The following is a 13,375-nucleotide window of genomic DNA, read 5'->3' as shown; positions in this document are numbered from 1 at the left end:
CTTCTGCTATCATTCCACTCACACTATCTCTTCTGCTATCATTCCACTCACACTATCTCTTCTGCTATCATTCCACTCACACTATCTCTTCTGCTGAGACCTAGCATTTTAAAGGAACACAATCGAACACCACAGCCTGTTTCTGCCCAAAGGCAGATCTTTGGGGAGCAGTGGTGTCACATACACATCCTTAGTGTGTCACCTGGGGTGGTCCTAATCTACCTTATCTTTTTGTGACAGCCACCTTTTAAAAAAAGACCTTATTTTCTCCCTTTCCACCCAAAATGATGGTTCCCAGAAGGCATGATTTGGCTTAAAAAAGGAAGGAGTCAGATGCAGGAGCTTGCTGACTTTGTAAAGGTAACTGTGGCCCCTGAGACATGGACGTAGCCAAGGGGGGGATCTTGGGGTATGGACCCCTCACTTTCATTAGAAAAATGAATGGTGTGTGCTGCTGCACCGCCACACCCAAGCCCCATTATAATGGTGGCACTTAGTCTGGACCTCCCCTTCCTAAAATCCTGGCTATGTCCCTGACTGAGATGTTCTTGGATGTCATCTCCTATCAGTCCTATGCAGCTAGGGTTGCCATAATTCTGGACCTCGAAACTGGGACAAATGTAGGACAAAAGTAGGACAAGATTTTCAAATGTAGGACACATTTTGTAAAAATGGAGGACACGCCAAAAATTGATGATTTTTTTAAAAAATGTTAATATAAATGCATGTTTCTTAGGCATGATCAAAATGGAGGACATTTTGACATTGTTCCTAGACAGATGGCAGAAATGGACTTCCCTTTCTGGCCAACCTGCCTCCCCCATTCCAAACAGCACATTTGGGCATTGAAGAGGAGGAAGAGTGGGCAGAGGAGGAAGAGGAGAAGAAGGAGAGGAAGAAGAGAGGAAGTAGGAGAGAAGAAGAAGGGAGGAAGAGGGGAAGAGAGGAGGAGGCGGAGAAGAGGAGATGAAGAAGAGGAAGGAGAAGAGGAGGAGGAAAAGAAGGAAGAAGAAGGGGAGGAGGATGAGGAGGAGAAGAGGGAGAAGAAGAGGGAGGAAAAGAGAGAAGTAAGGGAGGAAGAAGGGAAGGAAAGAGGAGAGGGGAGGAGAAGGAGGAGAGGGAGAGAGAAGAGAGGAGGAAAAAGAAGAGAAGGAAGAGGAGGAGAGAGATGAAGAAGGGGAGGAAGAAAAGGGAGGAGGAAAGGAGTAGGAGAAAGAGGAAAGGCTCTTTCCCCTGCCTGGCTTTCTCCGCCGGCGATGGAAGAAGCCAGGGAAGGGAGTGGGGCCTCGCTGAAGCGAAGCCCCAAACCTCTGCCTGGCTTTCTCCGTCGCCAGGGGAGGAAGCCAGGGAAGGGAATGGGGCCTCGCTTTCCCTGCCCCACTTCCCTCCGCACGCGCGCGCACCTGCCACTAGCCCCTACTGAGGCCTGGGCTGGGCAGTGTTCAAGCCCTCGCCTTGGAGGCGAGGAAGGCGAGCTGGAGGAGGAGGTGGGTTGGCGCCACAGCAGCCGCATTAGCGGCAGCAGCAATGGCCGGAGCGGGCCCCCAAACAGGGGACCAGGCACGGGTGGGGGCCCAAACCGGACCGTGACCGGGAGGGGCCCCCCAAAACCGTGCTGGTCAGGGGGGGGGCGTCCTATGGCAACCCTATGCAGCAGAATGGGATGGTGGGAGTTGCAGTACAGTATTTGAAGGGCCACAGTCATCCAGCCCACCCCAGAGTTTTAGCAACACTATTCCTCTTTCTTTTAAGCACTTGTTTAGCACTTTCCTCCTCCTATGAAGTGACCCCTGAAGAAACAGGCATGACATTATACAGAGGTGCTTTTCTTCTCACTACCATGTCCTACACACAGTAGTCACTTTAGGGATGTGTGGCTAGGATTCTCACATAGGCCTAAATTCTGAAACAACTTAAAAAAAAAAAGCACTGAGGGAGTGCTATTTCTCTCTGCTACTCAGTTCATGGCAGTACGGTTGGTCCACCGCTTTTGCAGCTGTCACTAATAACGGATTTGATTAATAAGTTCTAGGTCCTCTAGTGCAACTTTGTCCAATGCTGACCATAGAGTCCCACAGGAGGACCTAGAGATTCCTAGGGAAAACTCTTCTCTAGGCCTTAGTAGGTCCTCCAGCACAAGTCTATGGCCAGCTTACACAGCAGATGTTGATCACAGAGTTGCACTGAGGACCTAGAGATCCCTAGAGAGACGTTGGTGTTTATCAGACGAGCTCTTAAAGAGGTACTATTCCAGTGTGACTCCTCTAGCTGCCTCCTGTTGCATGCTGGGATTGGCAGTTTTAAGGAGGGGTATTTAGAATTCTCAGGCAGAGAAGTTCAGCTCCTTAAAACTGCCAATCCCAGCATGCAACAGGAGGCTGCTAGAGGAGTCACACTGGAATAGTACCTCTTTAAGAGCATAGTGTGATAAACATCGTTGAAAGTGTTGTTTTAATTGGCAGTTTGTCCACTGTCCCTGGGTCCTGCCCTCCTAGCCCCAGCCAATGAGGAGGTCCACTGTCCTCCTTAATAGGGCGTCCTCACACCAAGGGACATGCCTTTTGAACATTCATATGAAGAAACCTTTCAGGTTTTCATGGCCTGCATCCATGGTTTTTTGTGGGTTTTTCGGGCTCTGTGGCCATGTTCTGGAAGTGTTTATTCCTGACGTTTCGCCAGCAGCAGCTGTGGCTGGCATCTTCATTCTCTGAATGAATGAATGAACGTCAGGAATAAACCCGGGGGAACGGCTCCTAGCACTACCAACCAGAAAACATGGTTCAGCAGCAGCTCTTGGGCCTTGAGAGGCCGCTTTAACTGCACCTGGCTCAATGCTAGGGAATTGTGGGAACTGTAGTTTTGTGAGAGATTTAGCCTTCTCTGTCAGAGCTCTGGTGCCACAATGAGCTACAGTTCCCAGGATTCCCTAGCACTCAGCCAGGGCAGTGAAAGCGGTCTCAAACTGGGTTGTTTCTGCAGTGTGCCTTTTGGACCAGAGAAGGCCACAACAAACTACAAATCCCAGAACCCCACAGTAGACAGCCACAGGAGGAGTGCCAAAGCGGATTGGTGCCCCCAGTGGGTTTCATGGCCAAGCTGGGGCTCCCAGGGTGGGCCTCAAGCCACTAGGCTCCCTGCTATCGGTCTCTGATGGGGCCTCCTCCTCCTCCTCCCCTTGGCTTTGGCCCTGCTTTGCGATTGCGAGGAGGGAGGGGCGGCCTGCTGCGATTGGTGGCCCGTTTCCTAGCAACCTCCCTCCTGCATTAGACGGAGGCGCTGTGAGTGGCCTCTTCCGCTTCCGCCCGGCCTTGGCTCAGTCTTCGGCGCCCAGTGCCAGGGCGGCGGAGGAGTCGCCAGGCGGGTAAGGAGGAGGAGGAGATGGAGGGCAGCCTGCGGGGGGTTAGTCACAGGGGTCTCCCAGGCTGGGATGGGCAAGCCCTTGTGTCCCTCCCATCGCCCCTCCTCACCTTTGGCTGCGCGCAGGCTGAGGCTGGTGGGGTGCTTGTGAGTCATCACAGGACGATACAGAAGGGGATTCCATGGGGCTGCACCCTCCTCTGGCCAAGGGCAGGTGCCCCTTGGTGGTCATGTATGTATGTATGTATGTATATATATCATTGGGCTGCTGCTCCTCTTCATCCTTAGCACTTAGTGATGTTGGCTGAGGAGGATGGCAGGGACAGGGCAACAGCATCTGGAGTGCCACACCTTTCTCTCTCCTCGCCCAGCTACCCAGGCTTCAAAGCAGTGGCAGAATAACAGGCACAAGCCTAGACACTCTGGAGATACATATCATACACACACACACAAACATCCTTCTATGTTGATATTTTCAGATTCAGTGATTCACAGATTTGATCAATGCATTCTCTCTAGGAATATCTAGGTCCTCCAGGGCAACTCTATGGTCAACGTTAGCCAGAGGTTGCACTCAAGAACCCAGGGGTTCCTAGAGGGGACAGCCCACTAAGCCTTTGTAGCCCCTCCAGGGCAACTCTGTGGTCAATGCCTGTCAGACACTGAGCATAGAGTTTGCACTGGAGGACCTAGAGATTCCTAGAGAGGTGTCCTCACATTTAAAAACACTGTTTTTGTTGTTTATTATTTTTCCACCTCCACGGGGGTTCTGTGCCCCTAACCCCAGCAAATGTGGATGGACAAGCGTATATACACACGTGCATCCATGCACACATATATACAATTGTGTGTTCCATGACTTCAAGTCATTTTCAACTTACGGTGACCCTGTCATGGGTTCCCCACTTCCATCCCCTTCTCCTTTTGTGTCATGTCTTTTTAGGTTGTAAGCCTGAAAGCAAGGAACTGTCAAATTAACTATCTGTAATCCACTCCAAGAGGCTTTGTGGCTGAAGAGTGGAGTATCAGTGTAATAAATACACATTTTCTTGGCAAAATGTGTTCAGAGGGGGTTTGCCATTGCCTCCTCCTGAGGCTGAGAGCGTGTGACCTGCCCAAGGTCACCAGGGGGTTTCATGGCCGAGCTGGGAATCGAACCCTGATCTCCAGAGTTGTAGTTAAAACACTGAAACAGCTATGCCATGCTGACTCATGTGTGTGTGTGTGTGTATATGCACATGGAAGCGTGTGTGTGTGATGCTGAACTGAGGGTGCATCTACACTGTTTGAAATAATGCAGTTTGACAGCTGTAGCTCCATCCTGTGGAATCCTGGGATTTGTATTTTCACAAGGTCTTTGCCATAGAGTGCTGGTGCCTCACCAAACTACAAATCCCAGGATTTTCTAGGAGAGTGACATGACAGTTAAAGTGGTATCAAGCTGCACTCTTTCTACAGTGCTGCTTGATACCATTTCCCAAGGGAAGGGCAGAGCTTGATGGAGAGAACAAAGTACTCCAGGTTGTGTGTGTGTGGTACTAACAATTGTTTTAAAGTATGTTTGAGCAAGTCTCGTGTTTTTCTCCCTCTCAAATTAATCTGTTTTTATTTCAGATGACTTAATTGGGAGCTGCAACAACATCCCGATCCATGATGCACAGACTCTGATAGAAATCTATTCTTGTACTGTCTTGGTTGGGAGTCAGGATAGACGCTGAATTATACTTCTTTAATTGAGCTTGAGTTTGTGTGAGCACAAAGTAGGAAACAAAGTGTTCTTGCCTATAGCCAGAAGAGAAACCAGATAGTGTTATTTGTAGTGAACAGAGAGAATGTGCTTGATTATTGTCTTCTTATAGTTAAGCTGGTTTAACATTGGATTATTTGCCACTGGAGATGAGCTAAAGTGGTGAGCTGTAACAAGAAGATGGACACAACTGTCACTATGACATGAAGTCTTTGGGGGAATGTCACTTCTGGAAAAACCAAGATGTGCTGAACATAATAATAAAACAGGAAATATGTCAACATTGTGGAGAGTATAGGAACTAGTGGCTAGGTTTACTGGTTTGTGAGGTGCTTGAAAGGAAAGATATGTTTTATTGCAAGAAATAGATGTTTAAGTATAATTTGTGCCGTGCCACAAATAAAAGGGGAAAGTGAGGTTTGTGCTGCAAGGTCTGATGAAGAGGAGGCCAGGAAAGTGTCATTAGGTTGATAAAGTAATTCAGAACATGTATTCTTGGTTATTCAACTGTTGAGTCAAGTTGTTGATGAAATGTGATTATAATAGCAGCAGCCCTCCTCTGCAGCCTAGTACAGGTTAGCTCCCTCGTTTCTGGTCTAGTTTGACATCCAGAGAACAGATAAGAAATCCAGACAGGATGGAAGGTGTTGAAACCAGCAGGACCTTCTCCACTTCAGGATTGTTTCCAGAATGGGGTCTCGCCTTCTGGACTCTATGTGCTGTGATCGTGCCAGTTCTGCTCACGTTATGGTGCAGCTTCCGGAGGTCCCGGAGACAAGGCCAAGTGCAGGACATCTTGCGCAAGAGCAAGCACGATTGGCAGGACACCGACCTCTTCAGCCAGCCCACCTATTGCTGCATCTGTGCTCAGCACATCCTTCAGGGAGCTTTTTGCAACTGCTGTGGACTGTGTGTTGACGAAGAGTGCCTGAAGAAGGCTGATCGTCGTTTCCACTGCAAGGAGATCATGATGAAGGGAGAAGGGGGCAGCCGAACTTCTATGGTACACCACTGGATCCGAGGCAATGTCCCACTGTGCAGCTACTGTGTTGTGTGCAAGCAGCAGTGTGGTAACCAGCCCAAGCTTTGTGATTACAGGTAACAAGGGGAGGACAAATCTGATAGCAATTTTGAAATAACACAAGGTTGACAGTATAATATTCACTCCCTTCATGTGCCTGAGGCTTAACCAGTGTCACATGTCCTATGTAACTTTCTTTCAGAGCATGGAAAGTTGCTTTTTAAACTGTAAGTCCAACCAGTGTGCCAACTGGCTATGCTAGCTTGGGGTTTCTGAGGGTTACAGTCCAAAAAAGTAACATTTCCAAGGTCTAGTTTTCCTTGAATACTACCATATCAGCCTGAACACACTTCAACTGATTTTGGAAGCTAAGTACTTGGGTGGGAGACCGCAGTGGATCTACAGGCAAGTTTAGGAAAGAACTTTGTCCCAACCCCGGAGAGGAGCTGCCAATCAGAGCTGTCAGAACTGGAGTAGATGGACCAGATGTTGTGACCTAGCATCAGGCAGCCACCTGTGTTCCCAGGTCTCAGTGGTATGGTAAGTGCGAAATCTTTGATGCTGCAAATCTTTTGGCTGACCTCTCCCATCAGTTCCATCCAGCATGGCCAAGGGTAAGGGATTGTGGGAGCGGCAGTATAAAACAACTGAGGGGCCAAGGTTTCCCAACCCTGGGCTAGAAATTTGAACAAATGAACAAGGTATATGGATGATTTTCATAGGCCCACTTGTGCTAGCTTCTTTGCTAATTTAGGGTTGCTTGTAAATATGGTTTGGTCCTAGTATTGTACAACATGTGATTCTACTTTGCTGTGAAACCAATGGAGCCAGAGATACATGATGCTTGAGTTGCACCCAGTATTTGTTTGGAGTGATCTTTGGAGCAAAAGCCATCTGAAAATTAAAAACAGCATCTTCACAATTTTTGGTAGAATTATGTGGTGTGTCCTCTAAACTGTTTTTTTAAAATAAAATAAAATAAAATCACTTTCCTCCTGCACCAACTCCTCAAATAAAATTTAATTCAAATATAAGCATTAAAAAGTAAAATAGTTTAAAATAAGCAGGGCACAATTTTGACAATAAGGGCAACAGAATCAGTGTCAAAGCTCAGTGTGGCCCAATAATGAATAAGTCATGAACTATGTATGACTCTGGAGGCCAGGGTTCTTATGAATGGATGAACCACAAAACACCTAAAGTTCTTCTCTTAAACAAGAAGTTATAGTGGTTTTCTTTTGCAGTATTCATCAGTAGGTGCCCATGAGAGCAAGTGTGATGTAGTAGTTTGAATGTTGGACTGCAACTCTGGAGTCCTGGGTTCAGATCCCTCCTTAGACATGGAAACCCACTGAATGACCTTGGGGACACACTTTCTCAACCTCAGAGGAAGGCAAAAGCAAAGCCCTCTAAACAAATCTTGCCAAGAAAACCTGTGATAGAGTCGCCATAAGTTGGAAAGGACTTGAAAGCAGACAAGAACAGCAACATTACAAGGGTTTATTTTATGGATGGATGGGTGTGTATTTTGTGTTGTTCTGTTGCTGTTAAGATCACTAGCCTACTCAATGAATGCCCACCAAGCAAACAGAGGGGATTCCTGGCAGAGGTACTTTCATTTAGTGCATTTCTGTAAGCTTGCTCTATTCTCTGAAGATGCCAGCCACAGATGCTGGCGAAACGTCAAGAATAAACTCTTATAGAACATGGCCACATAGCCCGAAAAACCCACAAAAAACTATGGATGCCGGCCATGAAAGCCTTCAACTTCACCTTGCTCTATAGTCCTCATTTTTTCTGTTCTTGCTCTCCAGGCATCCTTTCTTGGTAAATCTGTTCCATACTTGTGAAGTGCAGTTCTTTTCTCTGAGGAGGGCTAGGTGCTATAAAGTTTTAATGTAATGATGATGTTTTTCTCTTCCATTATTATTATTATTATTATTATTATTATTATTATTATTATTATTATTAACCTTTATTTATGAAGCACTGTAAATTTACACAGTGCTGTACATGCAATCTTTTTAGTTAGACGGAACCCTGCCCTCGGGCTTACAATCTAAAAAGACATGACACAGGAGAAGGGAGTGGTGGAGGGAAAGGGTAAGAGGTCCAGCAGTTCCTCTCTACCTCCAAGGCCTGGACCAAGGCAGATGGACTGGAGGGAGGGCTTGGCTTCATAATGGATGGTTAATCATTTTCCAGGGAAAATACATACTCTCAAGTAGGATAATGCATATACAGTACATAGCAATACAGGAAATGGTTTGATAAACAGGCATCTTTATGACTTAGAGATGTTTTTCTTTGCGCTGTAGAACAGCAGCCTTTTCTGCTGCTGAACCACCTGTAATCCCTTCATACATCATGAAAGCCACATACAGTACAGTATTTCCTTATTTCTTCATCTGTAGCCATACATATCTTGACCCTTTTTTCTCTAGAGTGCCTAGATGGATAGAGCTGTATTTTTGTGGAAAAAATAGTATTTTGATTGTCCAGAAGAGTTGATTTGGGTAAAGATATTAACATATCAAATGAGGCTTGCTGTGTATGATTACCAAAATACCTACTTTTGTAAAACCTGTGAAGAGAAGAGAAAACTGGTGTCTTCCTTGACATCTATTCATGTGCTGTTTGCCTCTCTTTCTCCTTTAAAAGAACCAAACAAATGAAACAGTGCAGGGATTAGTTACTGTTTTGAGATTGAGTTGTTCTTGGAAAGTAACATGGAAGGTGTGGCCAGTACCACACCACCTAGAGTCCTGGAATCATTTGTTTCCACACTCTTGAAGGTTATTCTCATTTTATAGGTGAGCAGCAGGGATGGCTTGCTGCCTGTGTTCCACTTTGCTGTAGTTTCTTAATGTCTCCGAAGACTGTACATCCACTATTATCCACTCTCTTGTGATGCTTTCAGTATGGAGCATGCCACTTTGCATGCACCTGTCCACACATGTCAGTATTCTTGAGCCTTTTTTTAACTAAACAAATATCCTCCAATGAATTACTTCTTTTAAAAAAGGCTTCTTGATTAAAGCTTTGTAGCAATACATCTTAAAGCATGTCGCCAAGTTATAAGACATGGCATCAGAAAGAGTACTGTTTACTCATGTATAAGTCTTGAAATTTTAGTTGAAAAATTCACACACACACACACACACACACACACACACACAAACAAACCTGGGTCATCATATTCACAGATCAGTGTAATGACTGAACTTTAACTCTTACCAAAAAAAAAAAAAGAACCATCCTCTTCTCTGAATAGAGTAATCAGGCATTAAGGATTTGAATAAGACATTTCTGTATGTTTGTCAGATTTTCTGGGTTAAAATCAAACAAAGTAATCACATTAAAGTTAATGGCTGTAATCACTGCTAACATAGTCACAATTTCTTTGCTTTGTCTTTACATCTTTCTTGACATGTGCACATTTTCTTAGCCCCACCTGCGTCTGGTCACCTCCCCCACACACTATATAGCCACTATTTACCGTAGCCTCCTCATCTATCCAGCCTTTAGAGTGAGCACAAGCAGTTATGCCTGCTGGAATTTTGTAAGTTATTTGGCATCGCTTACCTTTGCATCGTTCTTTACCTCCTTGGCTACCTACCATCAATTTATCTACAGGTCATATCAAAATCCATAATTTTAGCCCCGAAACCCACCCTCAATTTACACATGAGCTAGACTTATAGTCAAATATATACTGCAAGTTTTAGAAAAGTATTAAGTCCTTTTGAAATGCATTTTGCTGTCTTTCATACTTCTACATGTAGGATAAAGAATTTATCTAGCACAGGAATGGAGAACCTGTGGCTTCAGTTGGTGCCACAATCTCATCATCCCTCACTGCTAGCCTTACTGATGAGGACTAATGGGAATTGGAGTCCCTCATATCTGGAGAACCAAAGATTCCCCATCCCATCCTACCACAACGTCAATTCTAACTGAGTAGACCTCCCAAGGTATCTTGGGGTGGGTGTTGTGCATTCAACTGTGCCTGCTAGAACACCTGAATACAGTTTGGTGATTTTTCCCCACTGGCTTGCTTGAAACACCATCTTGGAATCCATTCAAAAGCCAAAAAGTGATGGGCAGAGGGGTAATGGCTCTGTTATCTCACTTTTGTGCCTATAGGCAGAGATTGAAAATACTGGTTGCAAGTGAAAAGGATCTTTGGGTTAATGGATGGTGTGGGGGTGGGGGTGTCGGTGTTTTGTTTTGTTTTCTAATCAAAGATAATGTTGCTGGAACATAAGTCGTACCTAGCAGTGTGATAGCCGAGCCCCTAATGCCAGACTGGAGGAGGCAAGCTGTAGATACTGAGTTGTATTGAGAAAATATTTCCTTTCATGTACTCAAAAGATTCAAAGCTGCTGCCAAATGGAGTCTCTGGTACTGGAAACTGGGCTCTGGGCAAAGCTCTGGCTCAAATAACAACACATTAAAGAGCTTTGTAACAAGCCTAATGTATTAAAAGTGGGCTTAGTTGATGTTGTATAATAATGTTGCAGCTGTGCACCAAAATTAGAATTTGTCAAATCCTTAATCAGCAGTGAAAGAATTGACTGTTCAGAATGCTGGTGTGTCTGTAGCTATATGGAAGGTGCCCCAGCCATTCTAGTTCACAATTGGATTAGCACAGAGGCCACTAAAAATAGCAGTGAGAGCTTTTACGATTGACTCTTTGGGTATAGGGTATAGCAATCTCACCTCTCTGGCAGATTGTAATAGGCCATGCTATCGCCACTGCTGCTTTTTGTATCCTCTCAAAGTGATTTCTTAAGTCTAAATCCTGCTTCAGCACTGCAGTATCTGGGCCTTGATTATACAGACCCTAAAAATCCTACTCTCTGCAAAGACAGCATGAAATCTTTTTGTCAAGTGAATGATAGAACATTTTGCACATAGCCCAGAGCATGGTGAAAAAAATACTTTTTTGAATTCTTTAACTCCTAGAACCCCCAGCCACACTATATATTGGCCATGATGTCTGGGGGATTCTTGGAATTTTAGTGCAAAAAGTGAACTTTTCCAGGCTTTGACATCACCCACAGCAAACTTGTCTATGTTGGGCATAATGATCTCCTAAGCTGCTGCCTCAAGGAAAAAATAAAGCCATTTGACACCACTTCAACTTCCATGGCTCAATGCTATGGAATCCTAGGATTTGTAGTTTGGAGGGCTCCAGAGCTTTCTGACAGAGAAGGCTAAATATCTCAGAAAACTACAAATCTCAGAGTTCCATAGCAGTGACTCATGGCAGTTAAAATGGTGTTAAACTGCTTTATTTTTTTGAAGTCTGGATATAGCCCTAGTTGGAGCAAAGGAACATTAAGGTGATTTTAGCGAATGTGCTTAACAATTCTTTTCATTGCCTCTTTTCTCTCCCTCCTATGAAACTCTCATGCCTTCCTCACTCTTCCTTCTCCTGAATGGAGTGGCTTTTGACTATATCAGAGAACACCCCTCTTCTCAGTAGCTGTGCTTCAACCTCCTCTTATGACTCTATAGAGTTTAAACAGTCAGGAAATTGAAAGAAATGCCAGTGCAGTTGTGAAACTGCTGCCCTGTGGTTTTGCTGGCCCGGCAACTGTATGTCTAGTGTTGGGGAGATGGCAGGGAAAAAGTCAGGTGCATGTGTGCCATTTGGCAACTGTACCTAGGCAAATGGCATGGCCAAAACTCTCATGTGTTACAGTGCAGTGAATTTAATTGAGTTGCCCCTTTGTTCTTGTTCTTAAAATCTCAGTGCTTGAGACTTAATGCTAATAAGTTTTTTTCAAACTCTTTCCTTTTAGGATGGTTTATTGTCTGCTTTCCAACTTAGGGTATGGTAGGTGATACGTATTTTTTTTTCTGCAATAGTCAGGGTGATAAACGTTGTTTTCTTTTCAAAGGACAGTTTGCACCTTTTTCTGGATTCTAGCAGGCAACTGTAACCCCCATCTGATGGGCCAAATGTTGCCCATCTGCGGTTTGGAGGAAAAAATGGTCGCTTCTCAGAATTGTTTGTCTTGGATTTTTGGAAAGCCCCCCCCCCCCCCCGTGGTTCTTAAGTCACTATGCCAAATGTCTCTTAAGTTTTCAGCCAAGCTTGACTTAACAGTTTCCTTTTAGCAGCCTAGCTTGTACGGTGTGAATTAAGGACCTCATTCACTCTGTGAATCCCAAATAGGTAGCATTTCACAACCTTTAAATATTAATAAGTTTGTACCAAAGTACACAATGTGCTTTGTCCAGCAAGAAAATCTAAGGCATTAACTAATATGTATTTTATTTCTGTTTGTTTTAAAATTCCAAAAACTATATTAGTATACAGCAGAGAAGGTCTAAAAATCAGTGAAAGCTTTTGAGATTGCCAAAATCTCTTCACCAGGCAAGATGTGATAAAGACTGTTGTGGGGTGAGGGAAAGAAAGGGGGCAAACCTGAATCAATATTGAAGTCATGGCATCTGCATGGGCCTGTGGCCCATTCCACTTTAACGACTGTGGTTCCATTGCACGGAATCCTGGAATTTTCACTTTACGGAGGGGAATTTAGAATTCTCAGCCAGAGAGCTCTAGTGCTTCTGACCAAAGTACAAGCCCAGGATTCCATAGGATGGTGCCATGACCATTGAAGTGGAATCATAGTGTGATAATTGTCTAGTGTGAATGGGCCTGTGGTCTTGGGGTTGAAATGGGGGAGACATTTAAAGGTTCTACCATGGGGTGGGGAAAGCACAACTCATGGGCTTCTCACAAACTTTTCTCTAAGCCATTTTTGGCAACGTGAAAAAAATGTGTTTTTCACTGATGGTTTAAATCAGTGGTTCACAAACTTTGGTCCTCCAGTTATTTTAGACTTTTAACTTCCAGAGGTCCTAATCAGATTGGCCAACAGTTGGGAGTTCTGAGAGCTGAAATCCAAAACATCTGGAGGACCAAAGTTTGGGAGCCATTGGTTTAAATGGACCACAGAGTTCACCAGCCCACCTTCCAACTAATCAAAATAGAGAGGGAAGAAATCATGCCAGAAATGAATCATCTGCACTGATTACTTAGACCCAAAATTCTATTTCAGGCACATGGAATAGAAGTTGTCCACCCCAGCTATATTACTGCCTTACTCTGAGGCTAAGATTGTGCGACATGCCAAAAGTACACAAAAAGACTCAACGCCAGCTCAGGTTCACCATAGAGTCACTATAAGTCAAAAATGACTTGAAGACATACATCATCATCAACAACAACAACG

General features: G+C 44.7%; 1 protein-coding gene across 1 annotated transcript in view; it reads left to right on the top strand.

Moving 5' to 3' along the window:
- Window positions 1-3,252: 3,252 nt before the first annotated feature.
- The window catches only part of DGKE (diacylglycerol kinase epsilon), a 37,365-nt gene continuing 27,242 nt past the window's right edge, over window positions 3,253-13,375 (top strand). Inside the window, exons 1-2 of the mRNA XM_042454153.1 lie at window positions 3,253-3,361; window positions 4,972-6,202. Coding sequence (XP_042310087.1) covers window positions 5,742-6,202 — 461 coding nt within the window. The 5' untranslated portion in view covers window positions 3,253-3,361; window positions 4,972-5,741. The remainder of the gene's footprint in view (window positions 3,362-4,971; window positions 6,203-13,375) is intronic.

This window comes from Sceloporus undulatus, chromosome 2 (assembly GCF_019175285.1).
Source record: "Sceloporus undulatus isolate JIND9_A2432 ecotype Alabama chromosome 2, SceUnd_v1.1, whole genome shotgun sequence".
NCBI lineage: Eukaryota > Metazoa > Chordata > Lepidosauria > Squamata > Phrynosomatidae > Sceloporus > Sceloporus undulatus.
Note: the sequence above shows the minus strand (reverse complement) of the source record. Positions and strands in the feature narration are given on the sequence as shown.